The sequence below is a fragment of the Nycticebus coucang genome, chromosome 12 (genome assembly GCF_027406575.1).
Source record: "Nycticebus coucang isolate mNycCou1 chromosome 12, mNycCou1.pri, whole genome shotgun sequence".
Lineage (NCBI taxonomy): Eukaryota > Metazoa > Chordata > Mammalia > Primates > Lorisidae > Nycticebus > Nycticebus coucang.
Window position 1 is genome coordinate 70,278,842 of NC_069791.1, and position 16,753 is coordinate 70,295,594.

At 40.2% G+C, this 16,753-nt stretch overlaps 1 protein-coding gene and 1 pseudogene across 1 annotated transcript; both read left to right on the plus strand.

Moving 5' to 3' along the window:
- Nucleotides 1-6,509: 6,509 nt before the first annotated feature.
- LOC128561990 (putative RRN3-like protein RRN3P2) lies at nucleotides 6,510-7,102 on the plus strand (annotated as a pseudogene).
- On the plus strand, nucleotides 6,529-8,331 carry LOC128561645 (RNA polymerase I-specific transcription initiation factor RRN3-like). The gene has a single exon (XM_053556141.1). The coding sequence runs from the start codon at nucleotides 7,126-7,128 to the stop codon at nucleotides 7,825-7,827; it is 702 nt and encodes a 233-aa protein (XP_053412116.1). The 5' UTR covers nucleotides 6,529-7,125; the 3' UTR covers nucleotides 7,828-8,331.
- The last annotated feature ends 8,422 nt before the right edge of the window (nucleotides 8,332-16,753 follow it).

A 16,753-nucleotide genomic window follows, 5' to 3' on the forward strand; every position in this document is an offset into this window, starting at 1 on the left:
GGCCGGGCACGGTGGCTCATGCCTGTAATCCTAGCACTCTGGGAGACCGAGGTGGGTGGATTGCCTGAGCTCACAATTTCTAGACCAGCCTGAGCCAGAGCAAGACCTCATCTCTAAAAATAGCCAGGCATTGTGGCAGGTGCCTGTAGTCCCTGCTATTTGGGAGACTGAGTAAAAAGAATTGCTTAAGCCCAAGACTTTGAGGTTGCTGTGAACTGTGATGCTACAGCACTCTCTACCAGGGTGACAAAATAAGACACTATTTCAAAAAAATAATAACGAACTGTGACCCACAAATAAAACCCTGACACACCCATCTTCATCCATCACTAACAAGACCCCACAGTTAAGGTCGTGAATCAGCATAGCATAATAGCTAAGTGTGCAGGCCCGGAGGCCAGTTTGTCTAGTGTTAACATCCTTCATCTACCACATACTAGGTGTATGACTTCGGGTAAGTTTCTTTGAATGTGCTAGTTTCTTCATCGGTAAAATGGACATCGAGTTATTAAATGAACTAATACATGTGAAGCAGCTACAAGAGTGCCTGGTTGAAGTATCAAAAAGTTTTAACTATTATATCCTCCTTCGGCCTCTCTTTTCTCTTGAATATTCATTTGACCCTTATGAAAGTCTCTTTTTTTTTTTTTGTAGAGACAGAGTCTCACTTTATGGCCCTCGGTAGAGTGCCGTGGCCTCACACAGCTCACAGCAACCTCCAACTCCTGGGCTTAAGCGATTCTCTTGCCTCAGCCATTCTCTTGCCTCAGCCTCCCAAGTAGCTGGGACTACAGGCGCCCACCACAACGCCCGGCTATTTTTTTGTTGCAGTTCGGCCGGGGCCGGGTATTGAACCCGCCACCCTCGGTATATGGGGCCGGCGTCTTACCGACTGAGCCACAGGCGCCGCCCGAAAGTCTCCTCTTTTTAAGTGAAACATTCTAACAGTATCCTTCGTATCATGAATCCCTAAAACATACAACCTTTAAACCAGGTCTTTATGAAAATTGGGAACCCAGGCTCTAATCCCATTTCAGTCCTGGATATTGGGGCCAGCATTGAAAATGGCTTCTGTGATTGTTTCCAGTTGCCCAAATGCCTTGCCAGTTCTTACCTGCCTCAATCAGTTGATTTGCAATCCCAAGTCCTCCAAGGAAGCAAATTCCCTTGGAGTAATGGAAATTGCTTGTTCCAGACTACCTTTAGCCCTTTACAGTAGTTGCCATCCCTCCCTTTAGGTCTCCTGTCTTCAGCCCAGGCTCCATTTCAGATTCTTGAATATGGGAGGTGATAGGCTGACTCTACCCTATCTAGCTTAGCTGTCAACTGTGCCCTGCATTGAGTCCTAGGCTCCATGTTTTGAAAGAACAGACCAACCCCAGCATGGTAAAAGGACAGTGATAGGGTTGATGGTTTCAAAACCACCTCATGAATACAATCAAGAAAAAACTCACCAAAGACCACAGTCTTTGCCATCAAAAATCTGGGCCTGTCATGTTAGACGAGGGATTTGATCTATTCTGCATGATTCCAATAAGTAGAACTAAACCCTTTCAGCAAACAGTATCAGGCCACATCCTAGGTGTTAAGAATGATAAAGATGTGATGATGACAGGTGGCCCTCTCCAGGAAGGTCAGAACATAAAAAGAGTCTGTGACAGGTGAGTCACACCTAACCCTAGGAAACTGATTTTAAGCCAGAGAGGAGATCAGAAATAATATTGTATCTAAGAGTTTTAAGGATTAAGAATCTCTTACGAGGGCAGTGCCTATGGTTCAGTGAGTAGGGTGCCAGCCCCATATACCGAGGGTGGCAGGTTTGAACCCAGCCCCGGCCAAACTGCAACAAAAAATAGCTGGGCATCGTGGCAGGCATCTGTAGTCCCAGCTAGTCGGGAGGCTGAGGCAAGAGAATTGCCTAAGCCCAAGAGCTGGAGGTTGCTGGGAGCTGTGATGCCACAGCACTCTACCGAGGGCGACAAAGTGAGACTCTGTCTCTAAAAAAAAAAAAAATCCCTTACTATTTGTGAATATTTCCTTCACCAAGCTAATTTACTCTCACATGTTACAGTTCAATCTTTCTCCCAATGCTTTAAAGTTGTCAGAGCAGGTATTCTTATGGCCCATTTTCCAGATATCCAAAACTCCAAAAGCTGACTAGCAACAGAACTCTGGCCCTAAGGCATAGTATTAGGACAAAGATTCCTTGCTTGGCCAAACTTCAGTTAAGCTTCTAAATCTTCTACTAGATCCATCTGTGCATTTCCTTGTAAAATCCATTTTAAGCAAAAAACCCTGCTAAGTTAGTGTAGCAAGAACTCCCCTTCCATATCACCTTTGACAACACAAATTAAGTTACTGAGGGAAAGATCTCAATCAAAGGAGATTTATTAAGCCAAAATTTGAGGACACACCTGGGAAAAACACAGGCCACAGATGGATCTATGATGTTTTTCCAAAGCAGGATTTGGGAACTTAGTTTTTAAAGAGGATAGGGCATACAGAAAGAAAAAAGGAGGGAGGCAGGCAATGAGACAAATGGTTACATTCTTGTGAGGCCCAGGAAATCCATATTTTACATAAGATAAGGGGAATGGGGCGGGTATGGTGGCTAACGCCTGTAATCCTAGCACTGTGTGAGGCTGAGGCAGGTGGATTGCCTGAGCTCGGAGGTTCAAGGCAGGTGGATTGCCTGAGCTCGGAGGTTTGAGACCCGTATGAGCAGCAGTGAGCCAGAGTGAAACCCCATCTCTAGTAACATCAAAAATAGCCGGATGTTGCGGTGGGCGTCTGTAATCCCAGCTACTGGGGAGGCAAAGGAAAAGAGAATCGCCAAAGCAAGCACAGTAAAAAAAAACTTCAAACGAGAAAGAATGAACAAGCAAACTGAAATAAAAAAAAAAAAAAGATAAGGGGAATGTTAGAAAAGGGGAGTAAAGAAACCATCAGTTGTATAAATGTCCCTGGGTAGGTGGAAGAATATTTGAATTCTGGCTTGTTTCTGTTCTACACCTGGGAAGATAAACTTAGAATCAACATTATTAGTGTGGAATTAAACAGATTTTAGTTTTAGTAGCTAGACTTAACCTGCAGAGCTAAAGTTACAATTTGCATGTCCTTGCTTATGGGGAGCCAGAAAGGAATATTATTATGAATGATCTGTAGGAAAGTCCTTGTAGATGAGGCCTTTTAACTTGCCTTGGAATCTGGCTGATACATAATGTTAGTAACAGCTGTCCACGTGGAAGGAAGAAGGTGTTGTGTGACTCAGACTCTAGGCTTGACTTTTCCTTTTGCATAGGAGTTGGGGAGCGGGGGACTCTTAAGATTTTTATTTCCCTTTACACCAATGTTTTATAACCTTTTTTTAATCTCATGGCACACTTGAACCTATAGTTAAACTGCTGTGGTACACTTAGATTATGTTGATCAAAAAAAAGTAAATATGTATATATATTTAATGAGCTCTGAACTTCTTTCAAAAGTAATTTAATAATCTGTAAAAAAAAAATTTTTTTTTTCTTTTTGCAGTTTTGGGCCAGAGCCAGGTTTGAACTCGCCATCTCCAGTATATGGGGCTGGCGCCCTACTCCTTTGAGCCACAGGCACCACACCAGATCTGTAAAAATTTTTGTGGCACATCCCTAATTACCAGAGAATTGCAAATCAAAACCACCCTGAGATATCACCTAACTCCAGTGAGAATAGCTCACATCACAAAGTCCCAAAGCTGCAGATGCTAGTGCAGTTGTAGAGAGAAGGGAACACTTTTGCACTGTTGGTGGAACTGCCAACTAATACAGCTTCTTTGGAAAGAAGTATGGAAAATCCTCAAGGAGCTCAAAATAGACCTTCTATTTGATCCCACAATCCATTACTAGGCATCTACCCAGTAGAAAAAAGAAAATCATTTTATCATAAGGACATTTGCATGATTGTTTATTGCAACTCGATTTACAATCACCAAGATGTGGAAACAACCAAATGCCTATCAACCCAGGAATGGAATAATAAACGCTGATACATTTATATCATGGAATATTATTCAGCCATAAAAATATGGAGATTATAAATCTTTTGTCTTAATCTGGATGGAGTTGAAACACATGCTTTCATAATAAAGTATCACAAGAATAGAAAAACAAGTATCCAATGTACTTGACACTAATATGAAGCCAGTAGACAAACCAATACATGCCCATACAAGAGAAAAACTCAATTCAATTCAAGCTGGGGGGAGGGAGGAGAAGAGAGGGGGATTGGTGTGCTCCCACCTAATGGGCACAATGTAGGGGTATATGGCACACGTCCTGCATGTGGGACATAACTACAGTAGAGGCTTTAACAAACATACACATTGTAACCTAATTGTACCCTCATATTCATCTAAAATTTTAAAATAAGAAAAAATTTTTCATGGCACACTGGTTGAAAATCACTGCTTTACACTCGTAAGATCTGATTAGGTTTCTCTTCCACCACCATCCCCCAGGTGTTGTCTGATCACCCTAGCCTGCCGTCAGCAAGAATCCCATTAGGTTGGTTTAATTAGACTGTTTCCTCTTGGTACTTTTCCATCTATCGACCCCCACTCTGCTCCTTGGCTATAAATTCCCAGTTTTCCATGTTATATTCAGGATTGAATCTCTCTCCTCCACTACAAGACTCCATTGCAATGGTTCCTATATCTATCATGATGATCCGGAATAAAGTCTTCCTCACTGTGCTTTAACAAGTATCATTGAACAATTTTTTTCTTTAACAATTGTCTAACTATACCACTCCACTTTTATTCATTTTCTTTAGCAAATGTCTTTGCAGCTCTCCAACATGCTATACAAGGTCTAAGAATTAAGTTTGTGAACTTGCCACCATTATATTGGTAACATTTTACAAAGAACTCGATATGGTTTCATAACCTTGGTGTCTCACAGCTGTGTCTTGTGGAAGTGTGGCGGTATCTTGCTGAGTGACATTCATTATAGTGTTGTGTGTTTTTGTATGCCATCTCCAGAAAGTCAGAGCTTGAATTAGAGCAATGAAGAAACATACATTCCTTGTTAAACTTGGCAAGAGTGGAAGAAAAATGAGGAACACACTAGTCCAAGTTTATGTGGATAATGCCATGAAGAAAATAGCAGTGTACATATGGATTAAACATTTTTCTGAGGGGAGAGGAAGCATCACTGATGAAGAGAGGTCAGGGCAGCCAGTATCAAGCAGAACTGATGAAAATATTATAAAAATTAATCAAATTGTGCATCAAAATAATCAACTGACTGTGAGAAACATAGCAGACCAAGTAAACATCAATAGAGAAACAGGAAAATCCTAAATGAAAATCTTGGCATGAGAAAGGTGTGTGTAAAAATGGTCCAGAAGTGGCTCACTGATGAACAAAAGCAAAGAAGAGTCAAAGTTTCCCAAGACCTTGTGGAGAGGGAAAACGATATTTTGGACCATGTGATCACTGGTGATGAAACATGGGTGTACCAAATGACCCTGAGACAAAATGTCAAAGTACACAGTGGAGGTCAGCCAATACTCAATGACCAAAAAAATGCCATCATTCTAAATCAAGACTCCAAACAGTGTCACTAACCTTTTTTCATAGCAGAGGGATTTTCATTATGAATTTATACTGACTGGATAAACAGTTCACCAAGTTTACTATTTGGAAGTTCTAAAAAGGCTATTTGAAAAGATTAGATGAACACAAATTGAACCTTTCACCAACTCGAGGCTTTTGCATCACGACAATGCAACAGTTCACACAGCACTGTCTGTAAGTGAGGTTTTAGCAAGTAAACAAATAACTGGGGCTGGGCTCAGTGGCTCAAGCCTGTAATGCTAACACTTGGGAGGCCAAGGCAGTCGGACCATCTGAGCTCATAGGTTCGAGACCACCCTGAGCCAGAGCAAGACCCCGTCTCTAAAAATAGCTAGAGTGGGACCAAGTTGGAGGTAGGGGCCTGCGGAAACATGAAGAGGGTAAGCAGCTGTGTGAAGAGTGATGAATATATCCTGGAAAAACTGGAAACAGAAGGGGAGAGACAGCTGAAACTTTTGATCAAATTCCAACTTCCACAGTGACGAAAGGATTAAAAATGTCCACTGGACTTTTGAAAAACTCGATACCCAAAATTCTACCAGGCTTATCAATATTTACAATTAATGTGAATGGCTTAAATTGTCCTCTAAAGAGGAATAGGTTGGCTGACTGGATACAAAAACTCAGGCCAGATATCTGCTGCATACAAGAATCTCATCTTACCTTTAAAGATAAATATAAACTCAGGATGAAGTGATGGTCATCTATATTTTAGGCAAATGGAAATCAGAAAAAAGCAGGTGTTGCAGACATTTGAGCTTCAACCTGAGTGGAGACAAGAACCCAACTATGTACAGATCTAGGGAAAGAGTGTTTCTGATAGAATGAACAGCCAGTGAAATGAGAACCAGCTTGGTAAGTTTGAATAACAGAAAGGACACTGGCTGTAGAATTTCAAATGAAGTCAGAGAGGATTTCAGATATGCTTGTATTAGAGGATAATTTTTTCAATTCCCCCCAAGGAAAACTGTTCGATTTGGTGGAACTGTGACAGAAGTCTTGCTGAAGTACAAAAAGGGTGAGACAAATGATTTGGAGTTGTTGAAGAATCAGTTGTCAGATCCAGACATAAAGGATGACCAGATCCTTAACTGGCTGCTAGAATTCCACTCTTCTATCATGTCCTTGACAAAAGACTTTGAACAGTTGAGGTTGCCTTGGTTGAAAAAAAGTCAAACAGTGGTGGAGGAATATTTGGCTTTTCTTGGTAATCTTATATCAGCAAAGACCTTGTCTTAGCATGATTGATTCCCATTTTGTACCTCCTCGAGTGATCATTAAGGAATGTGATGCAGATGTTTCAGATTCTGATGATGAAGATGAGAGCCTTCTTGCAAATTTTGACACATGTCACAGAGCCTTGCAAATAATAGCAAGATATTTCCCATTGATATCATGGTTTCTTATGCCAATACTGGTGGGAAAATTTCCATTCATTTGAAAATCGGAGAGAATATTGGAATGTTACGTTCACAATTTGCTAAGAATTAGTGTATATTTTCCAACCTTGAGGCATGAAATTGGAGCTTATTATTGAAAGGCTACTCAAGTTGGATGTGAGTGCATCCAGGCAGGATATTGAAGATGCTGAGGCAACAGCCACTCAGACTTGTGTTGGGACAGATTCCACAGAAGGATTGTTTAATATGGATGAAGATGAAGAAACTGAACATGAAACAAAGGGTGATCCTGAACGGCCTGATGAGATGGTACATCCTACAGGTAAACGCCTGGACCTCCTACTGTCACTGCTTTTATCCTACATTAAGGATGTGTGCTACACAGATGGTAAGATTGATAATAACAAAACTAAGGATTTATATCAAGATGTAATAAACATCTTTGACAAAATCCTGTTGCCCACCCATGCCTCCTACCATGTACAGTTTTTCATGTTTTACCTCTGTAGCTTCAAATTGGGATTTGCAGAAGCATTTTTGGAACATCTCTGGAAAAACTTACAGGATCCGAATAACCCTGCCATCATCAGGCGAGCTGCTGCAAATTATATTGGAAGCTTTTTGGCAAGAGCTAAATTTATTCCTCTTATTACTTTAAAATCATGCCTTGATCTTTTGGTTAATTGGCTGCACATATACCTTAATAACAGGATTCAGGAACAAAGGGATTTTGTGATGTTGCTCTCCATGGACCATTTTATTCAGCCTGTCAGGTGGTGTTCTACACTTTGGTTTTTAGACACAAGCAGCTCTTAAGCAGAAATCTAAAAGAAGATTTGAAGTTATCTTCAAAGTCTAAATTTTGGACGTATTGTGATGAGTCAGCTAAATCCTCTAAAGATTTGCCTACTTTTGGTGGTTAACTTTTTTGCTGCTATCACAAATAAATATCAGCTGGTCTTCTGCTATGCTATCATTGAGGGGAACCATCACTAGATGCTACCAGTTATTAGAAATACAGCTGGTGAAGACTCAGTGCAAACCCCTACGAACCCCCTTGAAACCTTCCTTCCATTTGATCCTTGTGTGCTTAAGAGGTCAAAGAAATTCATTGATCCTATCTATCAGATATGAGAATACATGAGTGCTGAAGAGCTTCGGGAGTTTAAGAAACCCATTAAAAAGGAGATGATAGAAGATGAAGATGATAATTTTTTAAAAGGTGAAGAGCCCCAGAATGATACTGTGATTGGGATTACACTGAGCTCCTTTGATGCACACTTCCAAAGTCCTTCAAGTAGCATCAGCTCCCCACCTGTATTGTACATGCCAGACCAGTCCCTGTGAACTCGAACATTTGTGACTGAGATGATGTTCTTCCTCATGGTTCCCTTCAGCACCTGATTCCTGCTATTTGGGCCTTGCTTAAACTGCAATGAGTATGTGCCTTGGGCATTGTACTTGCAAGTTAGACTTAATCTAGTGTATCAACAGCAATAGGTTTTTCTTTTTTGTTTCTCCAGTAGACAAAATGAAAAGACTGAATATCATGTGCAATATTTTACAGTGGGGTTGATGATACATTTTGAAGACTGTTTAAAAAAAAGCAGGTGTTGCGATTTTATTTACAGAAACAATAGGTTTTAAACCAACAAAAGTAAGGAAAGATAAGGATGGTCACTTCATATTTGTTAAGGGTAACACTCAACATGATGAGATTTCAATTATTAAAATTTATGCACCCAACCAGAATGTGCCTCAATTTATAAGACAGATTCTAACAGACATGAGCAACTTGATTTCCTCCAGCACCATAATAGTCAGAGATTTTAACACTCCTTTGGCAGTGTTGGATACTCCAATAAAAAGCTAAGCAAAGAAATTTTAGACTTAAACTTAACCATTCAACAGTTGGATTTAACAGACATCTACAGAACATTTCATCCTAACAAAACTGAATACACATCCTTCTCATCACCCCCATGGAACATACTCCAAAATTGATCACGTCTTAGGTCACAAGTCTAACCTCAGCAAATTTAAAAGAATAGAAATTATTCCTTGCATCTTCTTGGACCATCATGGAATAAAAGTTGAACTCAGTAACAACAGGAATCTGCATACTGATACAAAAACATGGAAACTAAATAACCTTATGCTGAATAATAGCTGGGTCATAGATGAGATTAAGAAGGAAATTACTGGCTCCCATGCTTGTGGCTCAAGTGGCTAAGTGGCTAAGGTGCCAGCCACATACACCTGAGCTGGTGGGTTTAAATCCAGCCTGGGCCTGCCAAACAACAATGATGGCTGCAACCAAAAAATAGCTGGGCATTATGGCAGGCACCTGTAGTCCCAGATAGTTGGGAGGCAGGAGACTTGCTTGAGCCCACGAGTTGGAGATTGCTGTGAGCTGTGATCCCACGGCACTCTACCCAGGGTGACAGCTTGAGGCTCTGAATCAAAAAAAAAAGGAAGAAAATTACCAAATTTTTGGAACAAAATGATAATGAAGACACAAATTATCAGAACGTCTGGGATACCGCAAAGGCAGTCCTAAGAGGGAAATTTATACCACTGCAAGCCTTCCTCAAGAGAATGGAAAGAGAGGAAGTTAACAACTAAATGGGACATCTCAAGCAACTGGAAAAGGAAGAACATTCCTATCCCAAACCCAGCAGAAAAAAAGAAAAGAAATAACCAAAATAAAAGGATTGTACAACAGATCAATAAATCAAACAGTTGTTTTTTTGAAAAGGTCAATAAAATAGATAAATCTTTGGCTAAACTAACCAGGAAAAGAAAGAGTAAAATCTCTAATTTCATCAAGTGGAAATGGTAAAGACGAAATAACAACAGACACCTCAGAAATTCAAAAAATCCTTAACGAATATTACAAGAAACTCTATTCTCAGAAATACAAAAATCTGAAGGAAATAGACCAATACTTGGAAGTGCTCCACCTTCCTAGACTTAGCCAGAATGAAGTGGAAATGTTGAACAGGCCAAAATCAAGTTCTGACATAGCATCAATTATACAAAATCTCCCTAAAAAGAAAAGCCCAGGACAAGATGGCTTCACATCAGAATTCAACCAAACCTTTAAAGAGGAACTACCCTGTTTTCCCAAAAATAAGACATCCTCTGAAAATAAGACCTACTTACAGGAAAGATAAGATGTCCCCTGAAAATAAGACCTAGCATGTCTTTGGGAGCACACCTTAAAATAAGACACTGTCTTATTTTCGGGGAAACAGGGTAGTACCTATATTACTCAACCTTTTTCAAAATATAGAAAAAGGAGGAATACTACGCAACACATTCTATGAAGCAAACATCACCTTGATCCCCAAACCAGGAAAAGACCCAACAAGAAAAGAAAATTATAGACCAATATCACTAATGAATAATGATGCAAAAATATTCAACAGAAAACAGAATCCAGCAACACATCAAACACCATCACCAAGTGGGTTTTATCCCAGGGTCTCTAGGCTGGTTCAATATATATAAATCTATGAATATAATTCATAAACAAATTACAAACAACTCACATAAACAAATTAAAAAACAAAGACCATACGATTCTTTCAATTGATGCAGAAAAAGCTTTTGATAATACTCAGCATCCTTTCATGATCAGAACACTTAAGAAAATTGGTATAGAAGGGACATTTCTTCTTGTTTGTTTGTTTTTTGTAGAGACAGAGTCTCACTTTATCACCCTCAGTAGAGTGCCATGGTGTCACACAGCTCACAGCAAACTCCAACTCCTGTGCTTAGGTGATTCTCTTGTCTCAGCCTCCCGAGTAGCTGGGACTACAGGTACTCACCACAACGCCAGGCTAAGAAGGGACATTTCTTAAACAATAGAGGCCATCTACAGCAAACCCATAGCCAATATCGTATTGAATGGAGTTGAATTGAAATCATTTCCACTCAGATCAGGAACCAGGTAAGGTTGCCCATTGTCTCCACTGCTCTTTAACATTCTAATGAAAGTTTTAGCCATCACAATTAGGCAAGAAAAGGAGATCAAAGGTATCCACATAGGGTCAGAACAGATCAAAATTTCACTCTTCACAGATGATATGATTGTATATCTGGAAAATACCAGGGATTCTACTACAAAACTTAGAAGTGATCAAGGAATACAGCAGTGTCTCAGGTTACAAAATCAACACACAAAAATCTGTAGCCTTTATATATACCAAGAATAGTCATGCTGAAAAAACAGTCAAGGACTCTATTCCATTCACAGTCATGCCAAAGAAGATGAACTATTTGGAAGTCTACCTAACAAAGGACGTGAAGATCTCTATAAGGAGAACTATGAAACTCTAAGAAAAGAAATAGCTGAAGATGTTAAATGGAAAAACATACCATGCTCATGACTGGGAGTAATCAATATTGTTAAAATGTCCATACTACCCAAAGCAATATACAATTTTAATGCAATTCCTAATAAAGCTTCACTGTCATACTTTAAAGATCTCAAAAAAATAATACTTCATTTTATATGGAATCAGAAAAAATCCTTGAATAGCCAAGACATCACTCAGAAATAAAAACAAAGCAGGAGGAATCAGGCTACCAGACATCAGACTATACTATAAATCAATAGTGATCAAAATAGCCTGGTACTGGCACAAAAACAGAGAGGTAGATGTATGGAACAGAATAGAGAACCAAGAGATGAACCCAGCTACTTACCATTATTTGAGCTTTGATAAGCCAATTAAAAACTTTCAGTGAGGGGCAGCACCTGTGGCTCAGTGGGTAGGGCACCAGCTCCATACACCAAGGATGGCAGGTTCAAACCCAGCCCTGGCAAAATTGCAACAAAAAAATAGCCGGGTATTGTGGTGGACACCTGTAGTCCCAGCTACTTGGGAGGCTGAGGCAAGAGAATCTCCTTAGCCCAGGAGTTGGAGGTTGTTGTGAGCTGTGATGCCACCACACTCTACTAAGGGCGATAAAGCGAGACTCTGTCTCTATTTAAAAAAAAAAAAAATTCACTGGGGAAAAGATTCCCTATTGAACAAATGATGCTGGGTGAACTGTCTGGTGATCTGTGGAAGACTGAAACTGGACCCACACCTTTCACCATTAACTAAGATAGACTCTTACTGGATTAAATATTTAAATTTAAGATATGAAACTATAAAAATACTAGAAGAAAGTGCAGGAGAAACACTTGAAGAAATTGGCCTGGGCAAATATTTTATGAGGAAGACCCCCTGGGCAATTGAAGCAACACCAACAATACATTCCTGGGACCTAATCAAACTAAAAAGCTTCTGCACAGCCGAGAACACAGTAAGTAAAGCAAGCAGACATCCCTCAGAATGGGAGAAGATATTTGCAGGTTATGTCTCTGACAAAAGTTTAATAACCAGAATCCACAGGGAACTCAAACATATTAGCAAGAAAAGAACAAGTGATCCCATCGCAGGCTGGGCAAGGGACTTGAAGAGAAACTTCTCTGGAGAAGACAGGTGCATGGCCTACAGATATATGAAAAAAGGCTTACCATCCTTAATCATCAGAGAAATGCAAATCAAAACTACTTTGAGATATCACCTAACCCCAGTTAGAGTAGCCCACATAACAAAATCCCAAAACCAGAGATGTTGCCCTGGATATGGAGAAAAGGGAACACTTCTACACTGCTGGTGGGAATGTAAACTAATACGTTCCTTTTGGAAAGATGTTTGGAGAACACTTAGAGATCTAAAAACAGACCTGCCATTTGATCCTACAATTCCTCTACTAGGTATATACCCAGAAGACCAAAAATCACATTATAACAAAGATATTTGTACCAGAATGTTTATTGCAGCCCAATTCATAATTGCTAAGTTATGGAAGAAGCCCAAGTGCCCATCAACCCATGAATGGATTAATAAATTATAGTATATGTTCACCATGGAATATTACACGGCCTTAAAGAAAGATGGAGACTACCTCTTTCATGTTTACATGGATGGAGGTGGAACATATTCTTCTTGAATATGTAAAGTATGTCAAGAATGGAAGAAAAAGTATCCAATGTACTCAGCCCTACTATGAAACTAATTTATGGCTTTCATGTGACCCAATTATAGCCCAAGAATATGGGGAAAAGGGATAGGGAGGGGAGGGAAGGGAGGAGGGTGGGTGGAGTGAGGGTAATCAGTGGGACCACACCTACGGTGCATCTTACAAGGATACATGTGAAATTTACTAAATGTAGAATATAAATGTCTGAATACAAAAACTAAGAAAATGTTGTGAAGGCTGTTAACCAGTTTGATGAAAGTATTTCAAATTGTATATAAAACCAGGATATTGTACCCCATGATTACATTAATGTATGCAGCTATCATTTAATTTAACAAAAATAGCCAGAATGTTGTGGCAGGCACCTGTAGTCCCAGCTACTTGGGAGGCTGAGGCAAGAAGATCACTTGGGCCCAAGAGTTTGAGGTTGCTGTGACCTATGATGCCACACCACTCTACCAAGGGCGACAAAGTGAGATTCTTTCTCTAAATAAATAAATAAATAAAAATAACTGTAGTGGAACACCCTCCTTACTCACCTGACCTGGCCCCAATGACTTTTCTTTACCCAAAAATAAAGGAAATATTAAAAGAAGACATTTTGCCAGGTGCAGTGGCTCAAGCCTGTAATCCTAGCACTTTGGGAGGCCAAGGTGGGAGAATTGCCTGAGCTCAGGAGTTCGAGACCAAACTGAGCAAGAGTGAGAACCTCTCTCAAGAAATAGCCAGGTGTGGCAAGCACCTGTAGTCTCAGCTACTTGGAAGGGTGAGGCAAGAGGATCGGTTGGGCCGAAGAGTTTGAGGTTGCTGTGAGCTATGATGCCACAACACTCTACCCAGAGTGACCAGGTATGACTCCATCTCAAAAAACAAAGAAAGAAAGAAAGAAAAAAAAAAGATATTTTGATGACATTCAGGACAGTAAGTGTTCTGATGGCCATTCCAGAAAAAGTTCCAAAATTGGTAGACTAGGCACTGGCATCAGTGCATAGCTTCCCAAGGGGGAAGTACTTGTTCTAGGATGAGTTCATGAATTTAATTGTCAGACCACCAAAGTGAACTCCTTCCAAGAAGAAAAAAGGGAAGTGTAGACAGTTATAATAGCTCAGCCATCAGAGAAATCAAGGTTTGATTACCCTCTACTGGCCAAACATACTTATGGCAGCAAAAATAAATAATGCCGAGAATGAGCAAGGAGGATCCAGAAGACCCTTTGACTAAGCCTGGATGGACTGCCACCAAAGTATTGACATGAGTGTGGGTCATGGAGTTTGCACAAGTTTCTGAGTTCTTCCTTTTCCCCAGTGATCCTGTTCCCATTTCCCATTCCTTCTTTCCCCAGTTTAACTGAGACTAAGTATGGTACCTAAGAGCACAGGCTTTGGGGAAAAGTGAGCCAAATTTGGATCTTGACTCTCTCACTTATCAATGGTGTGGTATTGGAAAAGTTAATTTCCCAAGGCCACATTTCTTGATCTATAAAATGGAGATTTTAATATACTAGGGATTATGATATTTCATAGGATCAAGACAATGAAGATAAATAGTAGGTTACAGTTTTTGTATTGTTCAAATTTACTGTTTAATACTGGAGTACATTCTGAGATTATCCAAGATGGTGGCCGAGTAATAGCTTCCTTGCAACTGGCACTGTGAGTCTGGGGAGACAAGACTCCAGGCCTCTCTAGTTGGTGGGATCTGCCCATAAACATCCCTTTGGGGACACAGGGAGTCAGTGAGAGACTTTTGGACCCCATGAGAAGGACAAAAGGAGTGGAAAACTGGCAAGTGGTTGCGTGTATTCATTTGGTCTAATCCCACTGGCAGCTGTAAGTACAGCAGCAGTGAGATTGCAAACTGGAAAGGCCTTACCTGTGAGCTGTTTTGGTGTTTTTGGACTTGGCACTCGGTTGAACTACCTTGGGAGAACTTGGGCAAGAGTGTGGAGGACTTTAAGCATTGCCTAGGGACCCAGACTGAGGCACTAAGCCAAATGGAGCAAATAGTGTTTGGCTGTGGGCCACATCAAGCCATTGTGGGAGAACTGCCCCAGCAAGCTCCACTCTCAGAGTCGCAAAGCAAGGATCGAGCAGGAGGGAGTAATCTAGTGACTGAGGGAGTAATCTAGTGACTGAGCAGCCTAAAGGTGAGGATTGAGATGCCTTGCAGCCTTAGGCCTCAGGGCCACAAAGACCAGTTTTGGCACACTGGGACTCATGGAAACCCTAGCCCAAAGGCACAGCAACTTAAAGAGGAAGAGGAAGTGAAAGGAAAATTAGGGCAAGGAAACAGAGACAAGAAATCACTCATAAAGAAGAATCAGCAGAAAAATCCTGGCAACATGAAATATCAGTCCAGAGCAACCCCTTCAAGGGACCGTGAAGTAGCTACAGGAGAGGATTCCACCTAAAAAGAAATGTTGGAAATTACTGAAGGGGAATTTAAAATTCAGATGATCAAAACAATGAAGGAAATTGCTGAGAAAGTGAAAAATAACCAAAGGGAAATCCAAAAACAGAATCAAACAAGAGATGAACAATATGAAGAATATAGAAAGGATAAAAGAAATCACTCATGATGAAGAATCAGCAGAAAAATCCTGGCAACATGAAAAACCAGTCCAGAGTAACCCCTCCAAGGGACCATGAGGTAGCTACTGAAGAGGATTCCACTATAAAGAAATGTTAGAAATGACAGAAAGGGAATTTAGAATACAGATGATAAAAACAATGAAGGAAATGATGGAAACAATGAAGGAAACTGCTGATAAACTGGAAAATAACCAAAAGGAAATCCAAAAACTGAATCAAATAAGAGATAAACAATATGAAGAATATAGAAAGGATATAGCAGAGCTGAAGGAACTGAAGCAGTCAATTAGGGAACTTAAAGATGCAATAGAAAGTATCAACAACAGATTAGACCATGCAGAAGAAAGAATCTCAGAGGTAGAGGACATAGCTCTTGAGGTAACTCAGATAGTTAAAGAGGCAGAAAAGAAGAAAGAGAAAGCAGAACGTTCACTGACAGAATTATGGGACTTTATGAAGCATTCAAACAGACAAGTTATAGGTATCCCAGAAGGGGAAGACGAATGCCCCAGGGGAATGGAAGCCATACTACAGAATATTATAAATGAAAATTTCCCAAATATCACAAAAGATTCTGACAAACTCCTTTCAGAGAAATATCGGGCCCCAGGTTCACCTCAACTCTGAGTTTCTCCAAGACACATTGTCATGAACCCAAAGTCAAGACAAAAGAAAAGATTCTTCAAGCTGCCAGGAGTAAGTGCCAGTTGAGCTACAGGGGCAGACCCATCAGAGTGACTGCAGACTTCTCTAATGAAACTTTCCAAGCAAGAAGACAATAGTCATCTGCCTTTAATCTACCTAAACAGAACAATTTCCAGCCCAGAATTCTATACCCTGCTAAGCTAAGCTTTAAAATTGACAGAGAAATCAAATCATTTACTGATATACAAACATTGAGGAAATTTGCCACAAGACCAGCTCTACAGGAAATATTTCAACCTGTTCTACACACTGACCATCACAATGGATCAACAGCAAAGTAAGAACTCAGCAATTAAAGGACAGAACCTAACTTCCACACTGACGCAAAAGGTAAAACTAAGCAATGGACTCTCACAAAATAAGATGAATAGAACACTACCACACTTATCAATTATGTTAATGGC